At 49.9% G+C, this 24,068-nt stretch overlaps 1 protein-coding gene across 1 annotated transcript in view; it reads right to left on the reverse strand.

Annotated features, from left to right (window-relative positions):
- The window catches only part of LOC119842888 (killer cell lectin-like receptor subfamily B member 1A), a 98,330-nt gene extending 74,612 nt beyond the window's left edge, over positions 1–23,718 (reverse strand). The window contains exons 1-2 of the mRNA XM_043497080.1: positions 23,559–23,718; positions 21,591–21,718 (exon numbers count right to left, since the gene is read on the reverse strand). Of these exons, the coding sequence (XP_043353015.1) occupies positions 21,591–21,690 (100 nt within the window). The 5' untranslated portion in view covers positions 21,691–21,718; positions 23,559–23,718. The remainder of the gene's footprint in view (positions 1–21,590; positions 21,719–23,558) is intronic.
- Between the last annotated feature and the right edge of the window lie 350 nt (positions 23,719–24,068).

The raw sequence follows: 24,068 nt of genomic DNA on the forward strand, positions 1-24,068 counted from the left end.
CCCAGGCCACTTCCTTGGACTGGCAGAACCAGGTGGGATCGGAGGGCGAGGGGTCGTCAGACGGCCGGAAACAGACACAGATGCTGCCCCCAGCTGGGGGTCTCGGGGACCTGCCTGAAACTGTCTGCGTGGCCCAGTCCATCAGCTCCCCGTTTCCCCCTTACACAGCCCCTGGGAGCACCGGCTCCCTCCGATTGCAAACCCCCATGCAGGCTGGGATTTCCTGGGCACACATGGGCCAGCAACTGACAGGCCAGAGCCAAAGGCAACTGATGGGGGGAAGGGGGGGGAAGAAACCTGGAGCTGGTCGCCAGGCCTTGAGCCCACCTCTAGCTCTGGGGGAAGCGGAGTCACGCCGATGCAAACTCCGCTGGGTTTGGCAGAGCAGAAGTGCCACCTAGGGGCCAGTTCGGGGACTCCTGGGGAGAGAAAACAGCTTTAGAAACAGCCTAGAGTCTGGGCGTTTAGCCAGAACACCCGTGATTCCTCCAGCGCCAGGCGCTGCGCAGACACAATGAGTCCCTGCCCCAGAGATGACCCTCCAGATAGGCAAAGGGTGGATTCGTATCCCCATTACACAGATGGGGAAATGGAGGCACAGATCTTCTCAGACCAGGGGCCATCTAAACCAGTGGGTTTCAACCTTTTTTCATTTGCGGACCCCCTAAAATTTTTCAAATGGACGTGCAGAGCCCTGGGGAAAATCTTACACATCGTCTGCGGATCCCAGGTTGAAAAACCACTGAACCTAATTAATCTCTGGCAGGGTTTAACATACAGATTAAGTGATTTTCCCAGGGTCACCCCGGGCAGGCTGTGGCAGAGTTGAGAATTGAAACCAGATCACTGAATGCCAGTGCTTTATGGTCCTCTTCCCGTCCTCTTTTCAGCCCAAACGACCCCAAAGTATAAGGGAGCAAGGAGATCTATAGGAGATCTATAGAATTCACTGCATCCAGCCCTGAAATGCAGCCCCCTCTGGGGTGGGTCATGGCAGCTGTTCACCAGCACACAGCAATGCAACAGCCGAGGTGAGGAGGAATCCTGTATCTGCCTGAACCTGCAGGGGGGAAACTCTGGAGGCGGAAAGAAAACCCACCAGCGATTTACCCCCTCCCTACCCACCCCCAGCACAGCACCCCCTTGTGCCTGCCTCGCTCAGCACTGATCCAGAAGAACTTTCCGTCCAATTAACGCTGACTCTCCCATTCTCCCAGTGGACGGATCCGGGTGCAGAGGCTGCCCACTTAACTGGCTGCTGCACGGGAGCAAACGCCATCGGTTTTTCTCAAGCCATGTCTCCTGCTCAATGAGGTCTTGATTGCTCATGATCCAGGAGCTGGGGGAGAGGGCAAAGAGCAAAATGCTGTAACATCCCCTGGAGAGCTGGGTACCAGCGAATACGAGGGCTGGTGGCATTTCCCCAGTGCAGCACTAGGAGCGCTGTTCTGCAAGGATCTGGGGTGGGGGTGGAGCTCAGTAGGGTCGCTCTCCCCTCGCACTCAATGCAGGTCCCAATGCCCGATCTCTGGAGATTGAGACGTAAGGAGGGCTGGATTAGAGATGGGGAAAGGCTCCGGTGTGTCTACAAACCGTGTGTCTACACACAAGTACTGATGGCTCGTCCCCATGGGCAATTTTACTGGCATCGCTCTGCTGCTATAACTCCCCATACAGATGGATACGCTGATCCTGACGTAAGAGGGACTTGTTATAATTTAGCTCAGACTCAGGGTCCCGACCCAAAAGGGGGTCGCAAGGCTATTGTAGCCGGGTTGTGAGAGTACCACAGCACCATACGTCTGGGCTTTCCCAGATACGCCTCTTTTTGCTCCTCTGATCTCCCTCCAGGTGAACAAATGTCCGTGATTTGGTATTGCCACCCTTACTTCTGTGCTGCCTTCAGAGCTGGGCGGCTGGAGAGGCAGTGGCTGCTGGCCGGGCGTCCGGTAGCACCGCCACCAGCTGTCACGCTTTTTGTGGTGGCTGGGGGAGTCGTCACAGCGAAAAAAAAAAATTTCTCCTGCTACAGGCAACAGCTGTGGGCTGTTAAAGAGGAATCGGGCTCGGGCTGACATCTGCCTTGGGTGACATTCACTGGATTTGCCAGAAAGAAGCCGTGCAGCTCTAACCCACCCGCCGTGAATGCTCTGTGCTTGCATATGAGTCCGGTCCTAGGCTGGCAAGGAGCCGAGGGTGACAGTCACAAACTGAATTTGAGTCCACAGTGCGGCGCAAAAGGCGAACGTCGTTCTGAAGGCCAGAGGAGAGCAACAAAAGTGATTGACGGTTTAGAAAACCTGACCTAGGAGGAAAGGTTAAAAATGACCGTGTTTAGTCTACAGAAAGGAGGCTGGAAAATACATTAAGGGCTGTTATACAGAGGACGGGGATCAATTGTTCTCTACAGCCACTGAAGGCAGGGACAAGAAGCAATGGGCTTAATCTGCAGCAAGGGAGATTCAGATTTGACATTAGGAAACACTTTCTAATTCTAAGGACAATTAAGCTCTGGACCAGGCTCCAAGGGAGGTTGTGGAATCTCCCTCACTGCAGATTTTTAAGAGCAGGTTGGACAAACTCCCATCAGGGAGCGTCTAGGTTAACTTGCTCCTGCCTCAGCGAGAGGGGGCTGGATTTGATGACTTCTTGAGGTCCGTTCCTTTAATCATTCTCGCGGCTCTTCTCTGACTCCCGTCTCTGATTTATCAACATCCTCCTTGACCTGCGGGTACTACAACTGGACACAGGACTGCAGCAGCGGTCGCACCAGTGCCAAATACAGAGGTCTAGTGTCCTAGAGCAGTGGTTTTCAAATGTGATCCATGGACCCTGGGGGTCTGCAGGCTATGTCTAAGATTTCCAAGGGGTCCGCACCTTGAAATTTTGTAGGGTCCACAAATGTACAAAAGTTTGCAAACCACTGTCCTAGAGCACTGGAGCTGTTTGCAAGTATATGAGTGTGCTGGTACAAGGGGTGGGGAGAGAATCTGGGATCAGGTCCCTCATATGCTGTGCCAAGGGGGTGTGAAACATAGTACCAACAGGGTAGAAGCATATGTTCAGTTTGCACTAGTCTAAATGACTGCAGCAGGGAGAGGGCAAAAATGAATCAGGTGCTAAGGAGGGGTCTTAAGCTAGGAGGGGGAGAGTGGAGCAGATGGAAGAATTTGGGAGGGCCAGATTAAAGGGGGTTATATGAACATGGGCTTGTCCAGCCTACTAACTACTAAATTCTTGGCCTCTGTGATTTCTTGTGACAGTGAGCTCCGCAGTCTCATGACATGTTATATGTACAGATATTTTCTTTGATCCAGTTTGAATGTATTTATGAGTTTCATTGACTGTCCTCTGGTTCTTGGGACAGAGGGAATAATTCCCGATCTCCCTTCTCCATCCCATTCGTTAGACTTTTATCCTGTCCCCCAGTATCCATCTCCTCTCTAAGAGGGCAATCCCAGTCAGTTCAATCTCTCTTTGCGGGAGAGTTTTTCCAGGCCATTGATTGTTCTTTCTGCCTGTTTGTTAGAAAGGGGCTGTAATTTTCATGTAGTGACACACAATGGCCGTATGGTAGTGCCTCACAAATGAAAATGCCACAGACACTGAATATCTGATCTCAGAGACCCCAGCATAAACCCAGAGTGACCCCACTGCAGTCAATGGAGGCAGGGCTGGATGCTGATCTCAGTGACCCCAGTATAAACCTGCAGTGACTCTCCGACCCCACAGAAGATTAAAGGAATCATGGCTGGATTCTGATCTCCGTGACACAGGTGTAAAATACAGAGTGACTGCTCTGAAGGTCCACCCGTTTACACCGCTTGGGAATCTAGTCCACTGATTCCAATTTGCTACAGCTGATTCACACCAGCTGGGGATCCAGCCCTGCTAAGAGCTATGGCCTATTGACATGAGCTGGGGTTGTGGTCCAGGGGGACTGGAACTTGCCCATCTCGCCACCAACCTGCGTGCCCACTGACTGCCCTGACCGATTACGCAGGACCAGCTCCTCAGCATGTGACTGAGGTTTGAGGTTTGCCTGATTGACATCCTCAGTCACAAGACAAGGCATTTCGAGGAGGGCACTGGTGTTTCTGGGAACCCAAATCTCTTTCCTTCGGGGCTCTTTGTGCGCTGAGATCTCCCCTGTGTGCCTCCAGCAGCCACCACAAGCTGCTTGGCCCAGGCTCCTCAAAGAATTGAGGATCGAGACCCCTGTGCTGCCCAGCCATGCAAAAACCCATTCCCACCCCGATCTGAAATGGGTTTAGAGGAGGGTCGGACACTGATATGGAGACGGAGACTTCTCAGCTCTTTCCCTTCCCGCACTGCCAGTGTAGGTCTGAGCCCAACCCGCTCCCCGCAGGTATGATGGGGAGTCCTGACCCTTTGGCACAGCTGATATTTCGGTACTGTTGCTGCTGCATTTCCCCATAGTCACGTTGACACTGTGCCTGGAAACCGTAGCTTCACCAGGCGCCCACACTGCAAAACCACTGAACGCTGCAAAGTTTGTGGGGAGGAAGAGAGAAAGGAGATCAAAGGGCCTCATGACCACAGGCACTCAAGGCTGCATCCTCCTTCTAGCCATCTGCAGAGTCTTTGCTGAGTCAAAACTCAGACAACCACGTAGCTCCAGGACATGCCAATCAAACCAGGCGGACATGTCATCCGGTCTCCTCTGGCCAGTGACAACTCCTCCAGAGGATGGATCAAGGAATCCTGCAGCGATTGGCTAACCTGCCCCCAGGGAAATAGTTCTGCCTGACCACAATATTAAAGAGGTTGAGTTCTGCCCTGAAGCATGAGAGTTATTTAATATTTAATATATGTTTTTAATATATTTAACAGTGGGCTCTTCAATCGAGCAGAGAAAGCTCTAACACGATCCAGTGGCTGGAAGTTGAAGCTAGACAAATTCAGGCTGGAAATAAGGTGCAAATTTTTAATGGTGAGAGTAATTAACCATTGGAACAATTTACCAAGGGTTGTGGTGGATTCTTCATCACTGACCATTTGAAAATGAAGACTGGATGTTTTTCTATAAGATCTGCTTGTTTGGGCAAATTCTCTGGACAGTGTTATCTAGGAAGTCAGATTAGATTATCATAATGGTCCTTTCCGGCCTTAGAATCCGTGAATGTGGAAATAGACTGTGGAACTCTCTGCCACAAGATCTCACTGGGGCCACAAGTTAGCAGCGTTTAGAGGAGGATCACACCTTGATTTGGAGAATGAGACTCTCCAGAGTTATAAGAGGAAGGGGTTCACAATCGCTGTGGTTGGCAGGGCTATAAACTTTCCTGCATCTGGGCAGAAATCAGCCTGTGACCATGAGGTGTCAGGCTGCCGGCCCATAACCCACAGCCACTGAGTTCGACTCACAGTTCCTGGCTTTTCTTTGCATTCACCCTCCCTCTTCCCCTCCTTCCTTCTACTCTCTCTCTGCCTGCCCCAGCTCTGAGGACAAGAAACTGGTGTTTCCTCTATGCTCCATCCAGTGAGGGCTCACGTGGCGGGTGGTGGTTTGCGTTTCACGCACGCATTTCCCCTTTCCCAGCCGGGCAGACTGACAACCCCACTGAGTCACCCCCCAGGCACCCCCTGCGCACCCAACTCAGCCACCCCTGGAGCGGATTGTCCCCTGTTACCCAATTTCTAGAGCCTGAAACACCCCCAGTCATGGGGCTCCCTTAGGGGGTGAATTTCCCAAGAAACCCCCCCTCTCTGTCTCCTCCACGTCCCAGCCCTGGGGTCTCCCCCAACCCTTCCCCCTCTGGCTCAGGGCCTTCAGCCCATCAACCCAGCTAGGAGATCTCTGGCCGTGTGACGCCAGTGGGAGCCTTGATCAGACTCTTGGTCTGCAGATCTGAGCTAAAACAGCCTCAATCCCTGCCCACCCCCACCCCCCAGCCACCCAACCCCCTGCCCCTGGGAGCCAGGTCAGTGCAAGGCAGACCCACTACCCGGCTGCTCAGAGCTCTGACAGAGCCCTGGGGCTCGGCAGTTCCTGGATCTCTCAGTGGAGGAAAGGGGAGACCCTGTGTGTGGGAGGGAAGCTACAAAGGGGGAGCCTGATCCTAATTCCGAGGGAGCTTGGGGGGAGGGGAGTGGCATCTCTACACCCCAGTCTCTTGGGGAGGTGAATTCTGCATGCTGCCTGATTTGGGGTTGGAGGGTGCAAGTTGGGGGCTTATTCTCAATGCTGGGATCTCAGTCCATTTACACCCCAATCCCATGGGGAAGGCACTGAAGCAGGGTGGTCTCCCTGAGTCTGTGTTTGCAGGGACTACCCCAGATTAGGCCCCCATCCCAGCTCTGCAGGGTCCCCCCCATGTCTGTATCTGGGGGGGCACCTCCCCATTGAGATGCTGTGTCCAGAGTGCACCCTGCTAAATGCTGGGGAACTGGCTGAACCCCTAATTGTGGGGGGTAGCTTTCCTGGGGTGCATCACCTCTTGATGGCAGGATGGGGGCTCTGTGGGGTTCATCCCCCCAGAGTTCAGGGTAGGGAAGTCATCCAGATGTTGGCACCCCAGAGCTGTCTGCAAGAGATGAAACCAAATTTCATCCCAAAATTCCAACTGATTTCATCTTGCAGAGTTCCAACTGAGCTAATTATTGGGGATTTTATTTTTAATTTGAAAAAATATATAAATCAAACAGTTTCCTCCATGTATGCAAAATGTGCCAATTTCAAAAGTGGCAGAAAGAAGGAAATACAATTTCCAGCCATTTCTTAAATGGGAAAAAGGCAAAGGAAATAAAGAAAAGGAAGGACAAAAAAGACCCCACAAAAAAGTAGGAAAAGCCAAAATCATCGAAAGAAAGAAAGAAAGAAAGAAAGAAAGAAAGAAAGAAAGAAAGAAAGAAAGAAAGAAAGAAAGAAAGAACCCAAAAAATATTATCAGATGCCAGCAAAATAATAATAATAAAATGAAGAACTCAGAAACTTGGGGGGCGGAAAGGAAAAGAAACAAACCAAACCCTTGAAAATATGAAAAAAAGGTGAAAAAAAATAGAAAAACCCTGAAACTTGAGAAAATTGAAGAATGGGTGGGGGGAGGGAGGGAAGACCAGCCTGAAAACAAATAAATGAGTGAAAAAAAAAACAAACCAAACCACCCCCAATTAATCTGCACAAAACTAAAACTGAGAAACCAAGACAGCTAGGCTTTACTATGTTTCCGGTATTGACTGTGCGGGCGTTTTGTATCGTGCAGACAGACCCTGATTATTGTGGGTGTTACAGAGCCGGTGAGTCCTCATCCCCAGCTGAGATCAGGGCCCCATTATGCCTCACGCTGCACAGACAAATAGGGAGAAACAATCTCTGCCCCAGCTGAGATCAGGGCCCCGTTGTGCCAGGCAGGCCTGGAGACTGACGTGTAGAATTAATGAAGCTCTGCCCTTGGCCTCACTGAAATCTTGCGGCAGGGAGTTCCGTAGGCTACCTGCATGCTTTGAGAGGAAGTATTATTTCCTTTGATCTGGTTTCAAGTGCCCTCCTTTCAACACCATCAACTGTCCCCTGGTTCTTGTACCCTGAGACAAGGTGAATCACATGGAACCCTATCGACCTCCCCTAAACCCACCCATTGTTTTGGGGCCCTCTGTCATGGTATTTGCCATGATTAAACGGCCCTTGGCTAGCAGAAATCTTCTCCCCATGTTGGGTCTTATAGACTGTGATCCAGCCACCTGTTATCTGGGCTGTGGGTGAGCTAAACAGATCAAGCACCAGAAGGCAGCTCTCCCAGACCTCAAGTCCTTTGCGCGGCTCTTTTCTGAGCCCTTTCCAGCTTGGCAAGAGCCTGTGTGAATGATGGACGCCAGAGAGCCTCCAGTAAGAGTCTCTCCAAGGCTGTATACACTGGATCTTGGGGTACCCACCTCGTTAACCCCTGCCTCCAGTGAGAGGGAGTCTTGCTTACAGTAACTGGTGGTCAGTTCCCTAACCCCACCAGCCTTTCAGCCTCGCAAACCCTCTGCTTCAGGCTAGGCCAGCCCTGGCTTTGCCTTGGAGGTAACAATAGCTACACTCCAACCCCTGTGCCCCTTTGAAGCGTGCCCCTGTGATATCCAGCCCTGACACCAGATCCTCACAGAAATGCTAGATCCTCTGCCCCCAAAGCAGCAATGTGCCCCAGTTTGCCTGCTTCACCCTAGACCGCCGGTCCTGTGAACCACACAGCCCGTGTGGGGAAACCCACGAAGGTTTATTTCAGAAGGAACATTTCTGCCACCAACGTTCCAAAGAGTCTTTCATTAGTGGAACAGCATCAGCAGAGGAGAAGGAGGGTGCCCCTGTGCTAGACTCTCCCATAGTCCAGCGTTTAGGGAGCTCCCCTGCAAGGTAGCAGATCCAGGGGTGCCGGAATGGGGGGCCAGAGGATCGCCTGTTGGTTCCCTAACCTCACCAGCCTTTCAGCTTCTCAAGCCCCCTCCCTGGGCTAGGCCAGTCCTGTCTCTGGCTTGCAAGTTAACAATAGGTGGACCCCAGTCCCCACACCTTTGGCAGCGCTCCCCTGTGACATCCAGCCCTGATGGATGGCTACTCACAGAGATCCCAGCTCCTCTGCCCCCAAAGGACTAGCGTGCCCCCTCACTTTATGTCACCGGTCCCATAAACCACACCACGAATGACAAGCGGGTTTGTTTCAGGAAGAACGGCGATTCCACTAGAAACAAGAGAGCTTGATGGAAACACATGGTGACCACACAAAAACAAAAGCACAACACACAAACTAGGGCCTGCACTTACCTCTAGATCCCTTCCCCAGCTAAGAAAGGAGAGTCCCCCCCATCCCCTATATTTAGTTTATTGCAGAGCTAACTGGCTTCACAGGAACCAGGATCCGATTCTGCCCAAAACACCCCTGTTCATCATGGCACCTCCATGGGTGGGTTCAAAGCGTCCTCTGTGTTATGCTGAAACAGTCTTTTGTCTTCATCCATAGAGCTGGTGTTCCCCGGGCTGCTCTAATGTTCCTTTTATACCTCCACGTGGTGTTGATTGTTGGCTGTTGCCTTTGATGGTTTTCCCTTGACTGTTCAAGATTGGGGCAAAGGCAGCCAATTGAGCCTGATACAACATCGCCGGCTAGCCAGGGATGGGTGGCAACTAGCCCCCTGCACTAACAAGCCCTTTAGACTCCTTCTAAACTGAAGACCACGAGGGCATATATGTCAACACAGTTACAATGTTCCTTAAAAGCTACCTGTGCGCACATCACTCTATGATCCTGAACATGGCTAATTTCAGTAGAGACCTTATATGTTACCCTTGATGGACAAACACCCTGTGAGCAAGGCATTTGATAGAGTGAGTTTGTCGGGTCTGAGATGAGCATTGCTTGCTTTGCCAAGAGGCCTTTGTGTCACTGACACCACCTCCCTACGCCTGCTCTTAGCCACGACGTCGCGGACTGAAGTGCAGACATAAGAGGTTGGGATGAGATCTAAAACCCTCATGCTTCAGGGCATCGCTCAAGCTCTTTCATGCAGTGGTCAGGAAGAAATGTTCCCTGGGGGCAGTGTCATGGAGTTCACTCACCATGCGGGTGCCTCCTGCTGGCCTCTCTGGGGATTAGCTCTTGCCAGATCTGACGCTCCCTTCTGACACTCGTCCGCACACCCAGCCACCGCTGCCTGCGACTCAGGGTTCTCGTTCTTCATGGCTTGGCCCTCTGACTAGGTCACTATAGTCCTCACCTTCTGGTGTCCCAACTTCCCACTGGACAACCATCCTAGACAGCCTTCTGCCCCACTGCCTGGTCTGTGCCACTTCCCTCCTGGCTGGTAGGGGAACCCGGGCCCACCCTTTACGCCGAGTCCCAGTCCAGGCACCCTACAGCCAGCAGCCAAGGTCTGCACAGCCCCTTACCTTGTTACGGTTTCCCCAGGCTGCTTCCTGCTTTGTCTCTATCAGGGTCTTTCTCCACCCTCCTCTAGGTACATCCTTCCCTCAGGGCCAGGACCCCAGGGCTTCTCTTCCCCCCTGGTCTCCCAGTCCATGGCTGGAGACTCACCCAAGGCCTCCGTACTGCAGCCCCTTCTGCCGCCAGCTTCCTGGCTCTGCCATAGCCCTGCTTGTTCCTTCCCAAATCAGAGATTGCTTATCCTGCCTCATTCCCTCTCAAGTTAATCAGCCCCCTTCTCAGCCTCCTTTACCCCATCCCAGTGGGTCTGGGGTGAACATCCCATCATGGGCAAGTTATCTAGTCACTGCGTAGTGCCTTGAGCAACGCTGAGTGCCTTTGTGGTTTCCGGGATGTTTGGTCTCCTTCTTCCCCACCAGCTTTGCACTGTGTGGTGGTTTTGCAGCACCCACTCATGCAGAACTGTGGTTTGCGAGAGGAGCAGCAATGTGACAAAGGGGAAAGTCCACCTTGGGGAGCATAAATAGCTCAGCTCCTGCCGCAGGGCCTGGACCCAGAATTGCGCCAGCAGACCGAGGGTTGGGATCAAGCCTGATCACTGAGCAGGTGAGTAGCTACTTGGCGGAGGCGGGATGTCTTTGGAGATCACTTCCTTTCCACTTGTTTCACTGCTAGGTCCTGCTTGGAGCGTTCCCATGCAGAATCCAGGGAGGTTGTTGTCCCTGGTGTCAGGGATTAACTGTATCCACCTTCCTCATCTGGGGATGGCAGGGAAGAGTCCAATTCTCAGTTACACCGGGTTCATCTCTCTGGCTCACATCCACGGCATTGCTTTGACGAGGGTGTCTCTCAACTCCTGGCTGGTTTCAGAGTAGCAGCCATGTTAGTCTGTATCCGCAAAAAGAACAGGAGGACTTGTGGCACCTTAGAGACTAACAAATTTATTTGAGCATAAGCTTTTGTGAGCTACAGCTCACTTCATTGGATGCATTCAGTGGAAAATACAGTGGGGAGATTTATATACAGAGAGAACATGAAACAATGGGTGTTACCCTACACACTGTAAGGAGAGTGATCACTTAAGATGAGCTATTACCAGCAAGGGGGGGGGAGAGGAAGAAAACCTTTTGTAGTGATAATCAAGGTGGGCCATTTCCAGCAGTTGACAAGAACGTCTGAGGAATAGTGGGGGGGGGGGGAATAACATGGGGAAATAGTTTTACTTTGTGTAATGACCCATCCACTCCCAACTCCTGGCTTTGTGTATTTCCTCCCTGATGTCGGGGATGGCTTTCTGTGCAAAGTCTCCCCCCCACCCCCTCCCTCTGATTCTAGAAAAGCAGCTTTGTAAGGAAACCTTGCTCCGATTCCCGATTTGAGTCCGAAGGTACTGATTGATTAATTCTGGATAGTACAGGTTCAAAAACTGAGCTGGTCAATTTCTTTTTGATGGGAGCATTCAGTTGAAAAATACAGTTTCATCAGCGTCTGATTGTTTTGTGGGAACACGCTGATTTTGATGGCCTTTTCTATGGGAAAAAGTCAAAATGTTTCATTTCAACGTTAGAGAGACAAGGTGGGTGAGCTAACTTCTAGGACAGACATGGCTACCACAGCATTTCAACGTTATCTTTTTATTTGGACATGTATATTATAGCAAAATATTCATTTGCATGTTATTATACTTTAGATATTCTATTTAATATTATGTGTAATCTAGTTACTAATAAGTAGAATAGAAAGATCAGAAGTTAAAGTAAAAATGAGACTTAACAGCGGCTTTGAAATAAAACATCTTGACTAGAGCTGGTGAAATTTCTGGGCAAAATATTTTTCTGGTGGAAAATGCAGCTTCGGTGATCCCAAAACATTAAGGAATTTGTGTCTATTTGGCTAAATTGTAGGCAAGTGGGGGGAGAAAAACCTTCACATTTTTTGAAAAAATCAAAATGTTTCAGTTGGAGATTTTTTTAAATGAAAATTTTTGGTTGCTGGATTTTTTGGGTTGAAACAACTTTTCATTTAGAAAGTCCCTGTGGTTTTGTTTTGAAGAAAGTGCCCAAACTGGAACAAAACATTTCATTTCTGGTCAAACCTAATGTTCCGCTTGCCTCCAAAATAATTAGCATGGCACTTATTGACTTGATGATGTGCCAGAAATTTTACAAACTGCATTTTTCATTCAGCCCAAAATAAATCCCCCTCCCCCAAGTTTTCAGAATTGTTGGCAAACCAGGGGGGGGGCGGGGAATCATTATTTCCTCAGGTCTACTTTTGACACTTTAGAAACAAAATAATTCGGTGGCCCCGAGCTGAAATAGCTCAGCATTTTCATTTTGCGGGAAAGTTGGGCTTTTTATTCCAATTCAGAACAATTTCCCCCCTCCCGCTCCCCGCCAAATGTCAGGATTTCCCGTGGAATGGAAACATCCCATTCCCACCAGCTCTAGTGGACTCAGGGCCAGATTCTGACCTCTGTGAATCCAGTGTAAATCCGGAGTGATCCCACTGATATCAATGGAGTCAGGGCTGGATTCTGATCTCAGTGACCCCGGTGTAAATCCAGAGTGACCCCACTGATAGCAATGGAGTCAGGGCCGGATTCTGATCTCAGTGACCCCTGTGTAAATCCCGACAGACACCACTGATAGCAATGGCATCTGGGCTATATTCTGATCCCAGGGACTCTGGTGTAAATGCGGAGTGACCCCACTGATGTAGATGGAGTCAGGGCTGATCTCAGTGACCCCAGTGTAAATCCAGAATGACCCCAATGGAATCAGGGCTCAATTCAGATCGAGGATCAATGTGGAGTGAAGCGATCTCCCCACACGTGGCATTCCCACTCGAGGTTTCCTGTGTATCACTCTATTGTCTGTCTCTCACACTCTTCCCATCCCTCATGCCCTGGAGGGTTCCCTCTCTCAACAATCTCCTCTTCCCACGCTCTCTCGTCTCTCTATCAGTCTATCTGCCTCCCACCCCGGCTCGCTCTTTATCCCTCTCACCGGGTTTCCTCCTCCAGGTAAGGCCTCCTCAGACACGCTGACCCTACACATCTCGATGGCTCCCAGGCTCGCGGGGCAACTCTGGAGGACAGTGGGACACGTTTGCCTTCTCCTCCTGATGATTTCCAGGGCTGTTACCTCCATCCAATGCCAACCTGAGCCATCAGGTAAGCAAGAAGCCTATTGCTCTGTTGAAACTTTCAACCTTTTTCCAGCACATTTATTATTGATGTCACTATCCCGTCAACACGGATCGCCATCAGGATCTGAACCTAGGATCTCCGGCAGAGCCTTTTACCACTTGAGCTAAAAGGGCTACTCCATTTGAGAGCAGAAATAGTAGGTTGTTATCCTCTAGTCTATATGGGACACGCACACTGTAACCTGTGCTAACCCAGTGTGGCCTTCTGGTTCCCTCTAGTGGCTGAACCACAGAGAGGATGATAAATCCGCTACAGGATTTGGCGTTACACAGATGGCTCTTTTAGCTCAGGCATTAAAGGTGCATGCTCTCAACAGAGCTGAGCAGAGAACCCAGGAGTCCTGGCCCCCAGTCCCCACCTGCTCTAACCTACCAGCCCCCATTTCCCTCCCAGAGCCGGGAAGAGAACCCAGGAGTCCTGGCTCTCAGCCCTCCACTTGCTCTAACCTACCAGACCCACCACCCCTCCCAGAGCCAGAGAGAGAACCCAGGAGTTCTGACTTCCAGCCCTCCACCTGCTCTAACCACTAGACTCCACTTCTCGCGCAGAGCTGAGGATGGAGCCTGGGTATTCTGAATGCGTATCCAGTGCCCTATCTACATCACGTTCCCACTCATAGCCCCACAGTCCTGCCACCTCGTGCTCTCCTCTCTCACACGCCGGTCCCTGTCTGCTCCCCCTTCTAGGTACTGGCGATTGCCCCCGCGCCCGCTGTTCTGTGTCCAGGGGCAGCTCTTTGCACGTCCCGCTTCACCTGCCCACCACCCTGGACCTTTACAAGTGGCACAATTCCACACGGACATGGGACCATATCTACTCCTTCATCAACGGGACATCACACCAGCTGCTGCATTCCTTCCAAGTGCGGGTCTCTGTGTCTGGCGGTGACTTCGCGGTGCAGGGCGTACACAGCGGGGACGGAGGAGTCTACATGTTCCAAGATTTGGATGTGACGTGCCTGGCCTGGCTCCATCTGATGGTGTTGGGTAAATTCAGCCCAGGGGGCGGCTCAGCATTATTGTTTGCTCGGAGGGTTTGGTGAGGGGTGGGGGAATTTTCCATCTCAGTCAGGGGCGGAGCAATGCAACACATGCCCCTGAATGAAAACGTAAAACGCCCACCACCTGTTCATCCCGAAACTTCTGTGAGGGCCAGGGGCCGCACTGCCTCATCTCGCGATGCTACTAGAGCAATCTGACAATGCCTCAAAACTTTTCAGAGAAATGTATCAATGGACAACAGTGATCAGAAACAGGGGGGCCTTGGTCTGAGATGGAATTTCTGGGAGAAGGAGCAAGACCTCAGACTAGCCAATAGGGCTGGAGGTTAGGGCACGCACCATGAGATGCAAATTAACTTTTTCCGTAAAAGAACCACCCCTATTAGCCAGCCTTGGAACAAACTTCCTTCCTCTCTGTTTGCAGAACCTGTGGATTGGAGATGGTACCTGCTCCTTCTCATTCCAGTTTTGGTGGTCCTAGCCCTTGTGGGCTGGAAGCGAAAGGACCTGTGGGCGAGGATAGCCGTGGGCGACCACGAAGATGGAGCCAGAAGGCTGTAGATGTGACCAGGGATCCCCCAAAATCAACCTGTCACTGTTTGTGTGTGTTTGGGACACAGAGGTCTCCCCACCAGTCCCTTAATTATCTACCCAGCTGAGAACTGGTCTCTGTAGGAGTTCTACCTGGGTAACACATGCAGTGGTGAATCCACAGCTGTGTGTGCATAGTCACACACTTCCAGTAGTGCTGGTGCAAGCTGCCTCATCTCTGAGCCATGCCTCCATGCATGGTGCATTGCATCGTGGGTAGTTAACCCAGGTGCTCCATGGCCCACTGAATTCTGGGGAAATTTTGCACTAGATTGTGGGATAGTTCCAGGAGGCCAGCGGGAGTTGCCTCTATGCTGTATCCCAGAATTCACCTAGGTAATTTTTGCACTGCGTTGTGGGACACTTCTTAGAGGCCCGGAGCACCCGTGAGAAGAGGGATCAAAGGACCACAGTTTCCCCCTGCCCGCCTTCCCCATATGTCAAAATTCACTTGGTGTGCATGCCACTTCCAAACTGATCGCTGAACATGGAGCTCCAGGTCCTACTGAAACTGTAAACCAGTGCTGGCATAGTGGAGTGCCCACAGTGTGGTGGTGGTGGTGGTCTCTGGAGTCATGCAAGCCAAAATACCCCTTGGGAAGTTGACTCTGAGCCCTGATGATGGTACTTGACATGTCAACATGCTTAAGGGGTTGGTAAACTTCATTTGAGAGAGACACTGATCTTGTGGTTACAGGACTGTAGTCTATCCCCAGCTCTGCCATAGCCTCCCCGTGTAACCATGGGTAGTCACTGCATTGCTCAGTGCCTCAGTTTCCCCCTCTGTAAAATGAGGATAATAAGCCTTTTGTGTATTTAGATAAGCCTTGCAGGGTAAAGACTGTCAGTAAGGTTCTAGGGCATCTGGTACAATGGCTGATCTTGGTTGGACTGACCGTAATATAAATAATAAGAGAGAGAGAACATTGTCATCACAGAAGATGCAAATTGTCCCTCAGTGGGGCCTGGCTACCACGCTGACCTGCTCAGATCAGCTTGTGATGCAGTGTAACGGGTGCGCTCCATCTGATTTTATGAAAATATGCTAATGAGTGTGAATATAATGTAACTGGAATATGCTTCAGGCAAAAGGTCTCTTGTAAGGTATCATTAGAAAGCTTATAATCAACTGAGTGTGGTCATCCTATTTGTACGTATGTATCATTTTTGTATCTGAAACTAGAAATATGAAATATAACTCTAAGGTCCTATTGTAATTATGCAAAGTGTGGGCCATTAATGGTGGCTTGAAATCTTGATGACTTCCATTAACCAGGACAATTGACTGTAGATGCCTCTGTTTACTTGCAAGCCTTCCTGTGAGTCAGGCCGGGAAGAATGAAGGCTTGGGGTCTCACAGGACATGTGACCATGTCACCTGGTACTGGAATCCATCTTAAACCTGGGACTTTTCCATTTAGAAGGAGGGGTGAAGACCCAGCGAGACAAAAGATTCCCGCCTTGTGCCAAAGGTATATAAGGGGGTGGAACAGAACAAAGGTGGCTGCAGTCATGAGAAATCCCCCAGTTACCACCTGAGCTGGAACAAGGACTGTACCACGGGAAAGGATTTGGCCCAGACTAGAAAGGAGTCTAGTCTGCGAAAGAAGCTTATTGTAACATCTCTGAGTGTGGGATTTTATCTGTATTCGGTTTCCTACTGTATTAGGAAAAAGAAAAGGAGTACTTGTGGCACCTTAGAGACTAACAAATTTATTAGAGCATAAGCTTTCATGAGCTACAGCTCACTTCATCGGATGCAACTCACGAAAGCTTATGCTCTAATAAATTTGTTAGTCTCTAAGGTGCCACAAGTACTCCTTTTCTTTTTGCGAATACAGACTAACACGGCTGCTACTCTGAAACCTACTGTATTAGGCTTAGACTTGAGTGTTTTTTGTTTTATTTTTCTTGGTAACTTACTTTGTTCTGTCTGTTATTACTTGGAACCACTTAAATCCTACTTTTAATACTTAATAAAATCACTTTTGCTTATTAATTGACCGAGAGTAAGTAATTAATGCCTGGGGGAGCAAACAGCCGTGCATATCTCTCTATCAGTGTTATAGAGAGTGGACAATTTATGAGTTTACCCTGTATAAGCTTTATACAGAGTAAAACAGATTTATTAGGGGGTTCCATTGGGAACTGAGTATCTGAGTGCTGGAGACAGGAATACCTGCTAAGAGACTTTCAGTTAAAGCCTGCAGCTTTGGGAGACGTGGTTCAGACCTGGGTCTGTGTTTGCAGCAGGCTAGTGTGTCTGGCTCAACAAGGCAGGGTTCTGGAGTCCCAAGCTGGCAGGGAAAATGGGCTCGGAGGTAGTCTCAGCACATCAGGTGGCCGTCCCAAGGCGGTTTCTGTGATCCAACCCATCACGCAAAGCACTTCAAAGGATGTGGCTGCAACATGTATTTATTATGCATTGAGGAGTAAAGAAAAGTCTGTGTCATAAAGTCATTAAGACCAACTATTGAAATTCAGTGCCACTTATTTATACGGTCATATACAATCTTGCTTGATGTATACTGCATGGTCTGCAAACAGAACAAGCGCTGAGAATAAAGGAAATTCCATTTGAGAGATGCTCTACTAAGGATCAGATGAATGCTTGCTGTCAGTGGGTTAAAGATAACAAACACACTTCCAGTTATGAACATAGACCTATATGTATCAACAAGTGTAAAATGCAGGGATGCTTTCAAAGATGTTAGAGATGATTGTAATTCAGGTGCATTGTTGGTTGGTTGGCTGCGGGTGAGTGACGGGTGTGCATGTGTCATGTGTGTAAACACATGTGAAAGGGGTGTGCACATGTGTGATGGGTGTGCATACCTGTGATGGGTGTGCACGTGAGTTAGGGAGGGAGGTTCCCCAGAACATGTCAAGTTTTTGGCCAAAAAAAAAATCAAAAACTGGAATTTGGAAATGTCACCCCAGTGCCACATGGGGGTTGTAGCTCTGAAGCCTCATGTTGCTCATTCTCATCTATAGTCCGGACACCTGGATCGGACTACACCTCTGTGACATGCTATATCTTGGGGGGGCGGGGCGAACTGTAACCCCCGTATTCCTCTTTTTCATATAATCGTGATCTCACATATAAAGCATGCCTTGTAAGATATCAGGGGAAAGGGCATGATCTGCTGAAAGTCATTTCTCTCTCCATAGATGTGTATCATTCATGTATATGAAGTTATGAGAATTGTGTTGTATGGTTTTAACTAAAGCGGGCTGTAAATTGGGGAATTAGCCAGATATTAGCTCCTCAGGGGCAACAGCAAGGAAAGTAACCAACGCCCAGGCGGGGTGTCAAACAACCCATCAACAGCCATTGTCCAGCAAGGAAGCTACAATGCAATGACTCACCTGCCAGAGGCCACACCAGGGGAATTGCTCAACCTTGCCTGGAGACTCAGCAATGCCGCCCAGACGTGCCTGGACTTGTGCTCCCCAAGCACATGGACTGAGGGTATAAAAAAGACAGAGTGGACACATACTGGGCCCTTCTCCTGTCCCACCTATGCTGCAAGCAACCAGGACACTGAGAAGAAGACAAAACTTCAACAGAGGAGATTGGCCCAGGTTTAAGGAACAAACCTGTAAATTAAGGACTGCAATATCCAGTGGGGTGAGAAAAACTGCTTAATCTAGATGTTGCCCAGTCTAATAGGGTTGAGAGTTTAGACTGCATGCTTACATTTTCTTTTGACCAAATCCAACTTGTTATGCTTTGACTTATAATCACTTAAAATCTATCTTTATAGTTAATAAATCTGTTTGTTTATTCTACCTGAAGCAGTGCATTTGGTTTGCAGCATGTCAGAGACTCCCCTTGGGATAACAAGCCTGATACATATCAATTTGTTTGTTAAATTGACAAACTCATACAAGCTTGCAGAGTCCAGCGGGCATAACTGGACATTGCAAGACAGGGAGGTTCCTAGGGTTGTGTCTGGGACCAGAGATATTGGCTAGTGTCATTCGGTTGCACAATCCAAGGAGCAGTTTACATGCCAGAGGCTGTGCATGAACGGCCCAAGGATGGGGGTTCTCACAGCAGAGCAGGGTAAGGCTGGCTCCCAGAGTCAAGGATTGGAGTGGCCTAGCAGATCACTGGTCCAGATAATACCAGAGGGGAACGTCACAATCTCCCATGATGTACCATGGTCTTCCCTCTTGGTGAGGGAGTGCTGGGCATCACAGCAGTCGCTGCACCATGGGAGATGAAGTCTGACTAGAAAGCCCAGTCTATAGAGGAGAATGGCAGTGGGATGCACCTGAATGATAGCCCCCATGAGGCATCACTGCAGCAGCATTCCAGAATGAAAATATTTCATTTTGGGGGCTCTTGGGTTTTTCAAGGAAAATCTAAGTTTTTTGGCAGAAAACAGACTCTGTTTGCAAAAAATTTCATTTTGTCGAAAGCCCAATTTCACTCCAGAAAACAACTTCAATGGAAAATTTTCAACCAACCCTTACCATTAGGCTATAGTTCAGTTAATGATCTTGGTTACACCTGGCCACTGCTGCATGATTTCAGCGCTCATTGTTACTGCAATGGGCTGAAAACACACCTTTCATTACACGAAGCATTTCTAGAATCATTTTGATTCAAACCTCAACAAAATTTTCATTAAAATATTGGTAAAAAATGTCATGGAAAATTTTGCTAAATACCATTTTCCGCAAAAAGTATCATTTTCTTTAAAAAGACCAATTTGCAGAGAAAAAAACCTTGTAATTCAAAAAATAGCCAATTCTAATTTCAGAGTAGCAGCCATGTTAGTCCGTATTTTCAAAAAGAAAAGGAGTACTTGTGGCACCTTAGAGACTAACAAATTTATTTGAGCATAAGCTTTCATGAGCTACAGCTCACTTCTGTGTACTCTGCTCTAGGACAAGGTATAACTTTGTTCTCATTCAGGGATTAGTAGAGGATAAAAGCCCACCAGCTAGTGGAGTTACAGCTTTAGCTTAAACAATGAAGGTCCATTGAGGCGTCATTCCCCCTCGACTTGTACCTTGTGTTGTTATTTACACTAGTGCAAAATGCACGTGGAACGCTAACAATGGCAATGTGTTACACCCACTGGTGTAAATTAGGGCTAGGCAAAAATTTTCAACCGAAACTTTTTTTGGCGGAAAAAAAAAGCAGAATTGGCTCACCCGAAACATTTCCTGAATTTTTGTCGATTTTGGCCAATTGTTTCTGTCACAAACCAAAACCTTAAAAAAACCCACAAAAATCTGAAAAAGGTAACTTGTTTGATTGTGACAACTTCATAGATCCAGAAATTTATAGATTCCAAGATTTCATAGGTCCAGAAATTCACAGATCACAAGGCAGGATGATGATAATCCAAGCTGACCTCCTGCATAACACAGCCTAAAGCACTTCCCTGAATGAATTCCTGTTTGAACACGTGCAGATCTCGTTCAACCCCGAGTGACATTTTTCCCCAACTTTTTGATTCAACAAAAATGTCACAACATTTCACTTTCAAAGCCCTAAACAAAGTTTCCCCCCGATTTTCTGACTTGCCACCGACCTGAAAAATCAGTTGCCCAGCTCTAGTGTAAATGACAACACAAGGTGTCGAAGACCCATAGATTTTAAGGCCAGAAGGGAAAATGAAGTCATCTAGTCTAACCCGGGCCAAATAATTCCTCCCAGTGGTTATCAGAGGGAATTTTTGTCTGGTCCCTGGATCCAAATCTCATTGGTGACCCAAACAGGATGTGGGGTGACTACGAAATGCAAGAAGATCCCATGTGATATTATGCTTAAAGCTTGGGCAGCTTTAGTCTGCTGTGAGAAATGCGAGGGGGAAATGAAAATGAGGAAGAAAGTATTAGCTAATGTATCACGCTCTTCTCTTCCGGGATAAAAGCGAAGGAGGGCGGGGAATGGGAAATTCCAGCTCCGGTGAATCCACTGGTCTAAGCTAGCTTCAGCGACATGACGCCAAGTAACACCTGCTGGGAATTTGGTTGTTTGTCTCTAATGGAGCAATATTGATTCACACCTGCAGGAATCTGGCCCCATTGATTGCAATGAAGTGACGGCTAAATCACAGCTGCTGGGGGTCTGGCTGCACTGACTCCAGCAAAGCAACACACATTTACACCAGGTGGGGCTCTCACCTGGGAGCTTGATGTCTCTTCTTTCTCATCTCATCAGCCCCTTCCAAACTTAAACAAAAGACCATTCAGGCAGAGAGCATGCAGGCTTGCACTGGACTTCACCACAGTGTCTCAGGTTACTAAGCAGTGTGGCAGCAACCGGTGGAATTCACTGCTGCAGGAGCACAATTCCACCTAATGATGGTAAGTACGGGTTTGAGAGGAGAAACAGCAGCACGTGTGTGCAAACATACAGCAGGATCATAAACTTAAGCTGTCATATAATTCCTCTGAGCCATCTGGTATGGGCATCTCTTGGAGGACGTATATCGTCGACAGTGTCGTGATGGTTGCAGCACCTGTCCCCGAGGTGTCCTTGTTTCTCATGGACAGAACATACTGGGGAAGGGAATCACAGTGTGAAGTTGACTCTGATCATTCAGCGGGAGACAGGGAGTATTTCCAAGTGGGAACCCAGTTGGTGGGTGTGGTAGGGGGCGTTAAGGGGCAGAGGCCATGTTCAGCTACCTTTCCACTCATAGCTATGAGGACGTGTGCGATTCAGTGCGATTCACGAGGGTAAATGGATGTGAGACGTTCCCTCCAGCAGGAGGGCGGTGTTATTTCTCTCACTCACACGCACATACAGACACACACACAGTTCAAGGCATGTATAACATATTTCCTCCAGCAGGGGGCAGCATTCACACACACACAGACACAGACACACACACTCACAGACACACACACACACGGAAGGGGGTGAGAACCCGCTCACCTCGCCCACGATCAGCACCAGGAGGCAGAGAACCAGGCCCGCTAGGCACAGCCGGACAGCATTGGACATCACAGCTCCCCCTCCATCCAGCGTGGCCCATACTGGGGCAAGGGGCGGCGCTGTGCCCCCTGCAGAGAGGAAACCAAATTCAGAGCCCTGCTCAACAGCATAGCCCTAGGGCTTACCGACACCCCCCGCCCTCCCGCACACACCCACCTGCCTGTTGCGGGATTGGGGGGGGGTGCGTCGAGCATGGATCACCCCGGGCCCTCAATGTCATGAGGCCGCACAGGAGAGCTGGGATCTAAGCCAAGAAGCCTGGACTATGAACCTCCACTGACCCACACGATCAGGACTGTTTTGCAGTGCAGCCGGGGCTCAGGCCCCGAGTCAGAAGGGTCCGCGCAGCACGGGGCGGCCGCGTGAGCATGGCTGGGAGCCCTGTGGCCAACCACCCATAAGGCCATATTGAGCAGGCAACTCCCAGGCTGCAAGCCCCGGGGCCCACAGATCCAGGTTCACAGTGCAGAGTAGACGTACATAAGAGGGGCTGGGGCGGAGACCCGGGACGCAGGGCCCCAGGGGTCGGAGCTGGGAACCAGAGGCCTGCGGAAAGAATCATAGAATCGTAGAATATCAGGGTTGGAAGGGACCTCAGGAGGTTCTAGTCCAACCCCCTGCTCAAAGCAGGACCAACCCCAACTAAATCACCCCAGCCAGGGCTCTGTCAAGACGGGTCTTAAAAACCTCTAAGGAAGGAGATTCCCCCACCTCCCTAGGGAACCCATTCCAGTGCTTCACCACCCTCCCGGTGAAAAAAGTTTTTCCTAATATCCAACCTAAACCTCCCCCACTGCAACTTGAGACCATTGCTCCTCATTCTGTCATCTGCTACCATGGAGAACGGTCTAGATCCCTCCTCTTTGGAGCCCCAACAGGTAGTTGAAAGCAGCTATCAAATCCCCCCTCATGCTTCTCTTCTGCAGACTAAACAATCCCAGTTCCCTCAGCCTCTCCTCATAAGTCATGTGCTCCAGCCCCCTAATCATTTTTGTTGCCCTCCACTGGACTCTTTCCAGTTTTTCCACATCCTTCTTGTAGTGTGGGGCCCAAAACTGGACACAGTACTCCAGATGAGGCCTCACCAATGTCGAATAGAGGGGAACGATCACGTCCCTCGATCTGCTGGCAATGCCCCTACCTATACAGCCCAAAATGCCATTGGCCTTCTTGGCAACAAGTTTCAGAGTAGCAGCCGTGTTAGTCTGTATTTGCAAAAAGAAAAGGAGTACTTGTGGCACCTTAGAGACTAACAAATTTATTAGAGCATAAGCTTTCGTGAGCTACAGCTCAGGGCACACTGTTGACTCATATCCAGCTTCTCGTCCACTGTAACCCCGAGGTCCTTTTCTGCAGAACTGCTGCCGAGCCGTTCGGTCCTTAGCCTGTAGCGGTGCATGGGATTCTTCCGTCCTAAATGCAGAACTCTGCCCTTTTCCTTGTTGAACCTCATCAGATTTCTTTTGGCCCAATCCTCTAATTTGTCTAGGTCCCTCTGTATCCTATCCCTACCCTCCAGCGTATCTACCTCTCCTCCCAGTTTAGTGTCATCTGCAGACTTGCTGAGAGTGCAATCCACACCATCCTCCAGATCATTAATGAAGATATTGAACAAAACTGGCCCCAGGACCAACCCTTGGGGCACTCCGCTTGATACCGGCTGCCGACTAGACATGGAGCCATTGATCACTACCCGTTGAGCCCGACGATCTAGCCAGCTTTCTATCCACCTTATAGTCCATTCATCCAGCCCATACTACTTTAACTTGCTGGCAAGAATACTGTGGGATGTGACACAGAGCCAGGAACAGAGCCGAAATCCCCTGAGTCCCAGCTCGGTGCTGTAACACCAAGACCTGCCCCCTCCGCCCTGCCCCCCCACTGTGCCCCTCTGTTCTCCTTCCTCACCCTGCAGTTCGGTGCTGCTGGCAGGTGCTGGCGAGGTGGGAGGCAGGACGGTGGTGGGGTGTATAGGGAGACTGGGGTCTGTAGGGAAAGAAGCCAGAGCAGGGGGGTGAGGGGGTTGGCTGGAGGGAGGGATCCCCTGCCGGGCTCTGAGTTCAGCTCTGCACTGGCTGGGCCTCCCCAGGGAGCGGACTAGAGACCGTGACTAGGGTGAGGGGCAGCACCGTGGGACAGGGGCTGCCTGCTGGCTGGGGTAGGAGAGTAGGGCGGGATGGCAGCTTTGCAATGGGATCCGTGGGATCAGCTGGGATGCCAGATTCCTGGCAGGGGTGAGATCCCATTGCAGGGAAGGAGCGGAGATACAGGGTCCCTGGTAGGGGGTGGGATCCCCATGGGGGGGAGTGGGGACACTGGATCCCTGGTGGGGGACAGATGGGGGGCAGGATCCCCATATTATGTAGGGGAACAAGGTTACTGGATCCCACGGGGGATGGGGGGTGAGGATAGGAAGCA

This window comes from Dermochelys coriacea, chromosome 14 (genome assembly GCF_009764565.3).
Source record: "Dermochelys coriacea isolate rDerCor1 chromosome 14, rDerCor1.pri.v4, whole genome shotgun sequence".
NCBI classification, from domain to species: Eukaryota; Metazoa; Chordata; order Testudines; family Dermochelyidae; genus Dermochelys; species Dermochelys coriacea.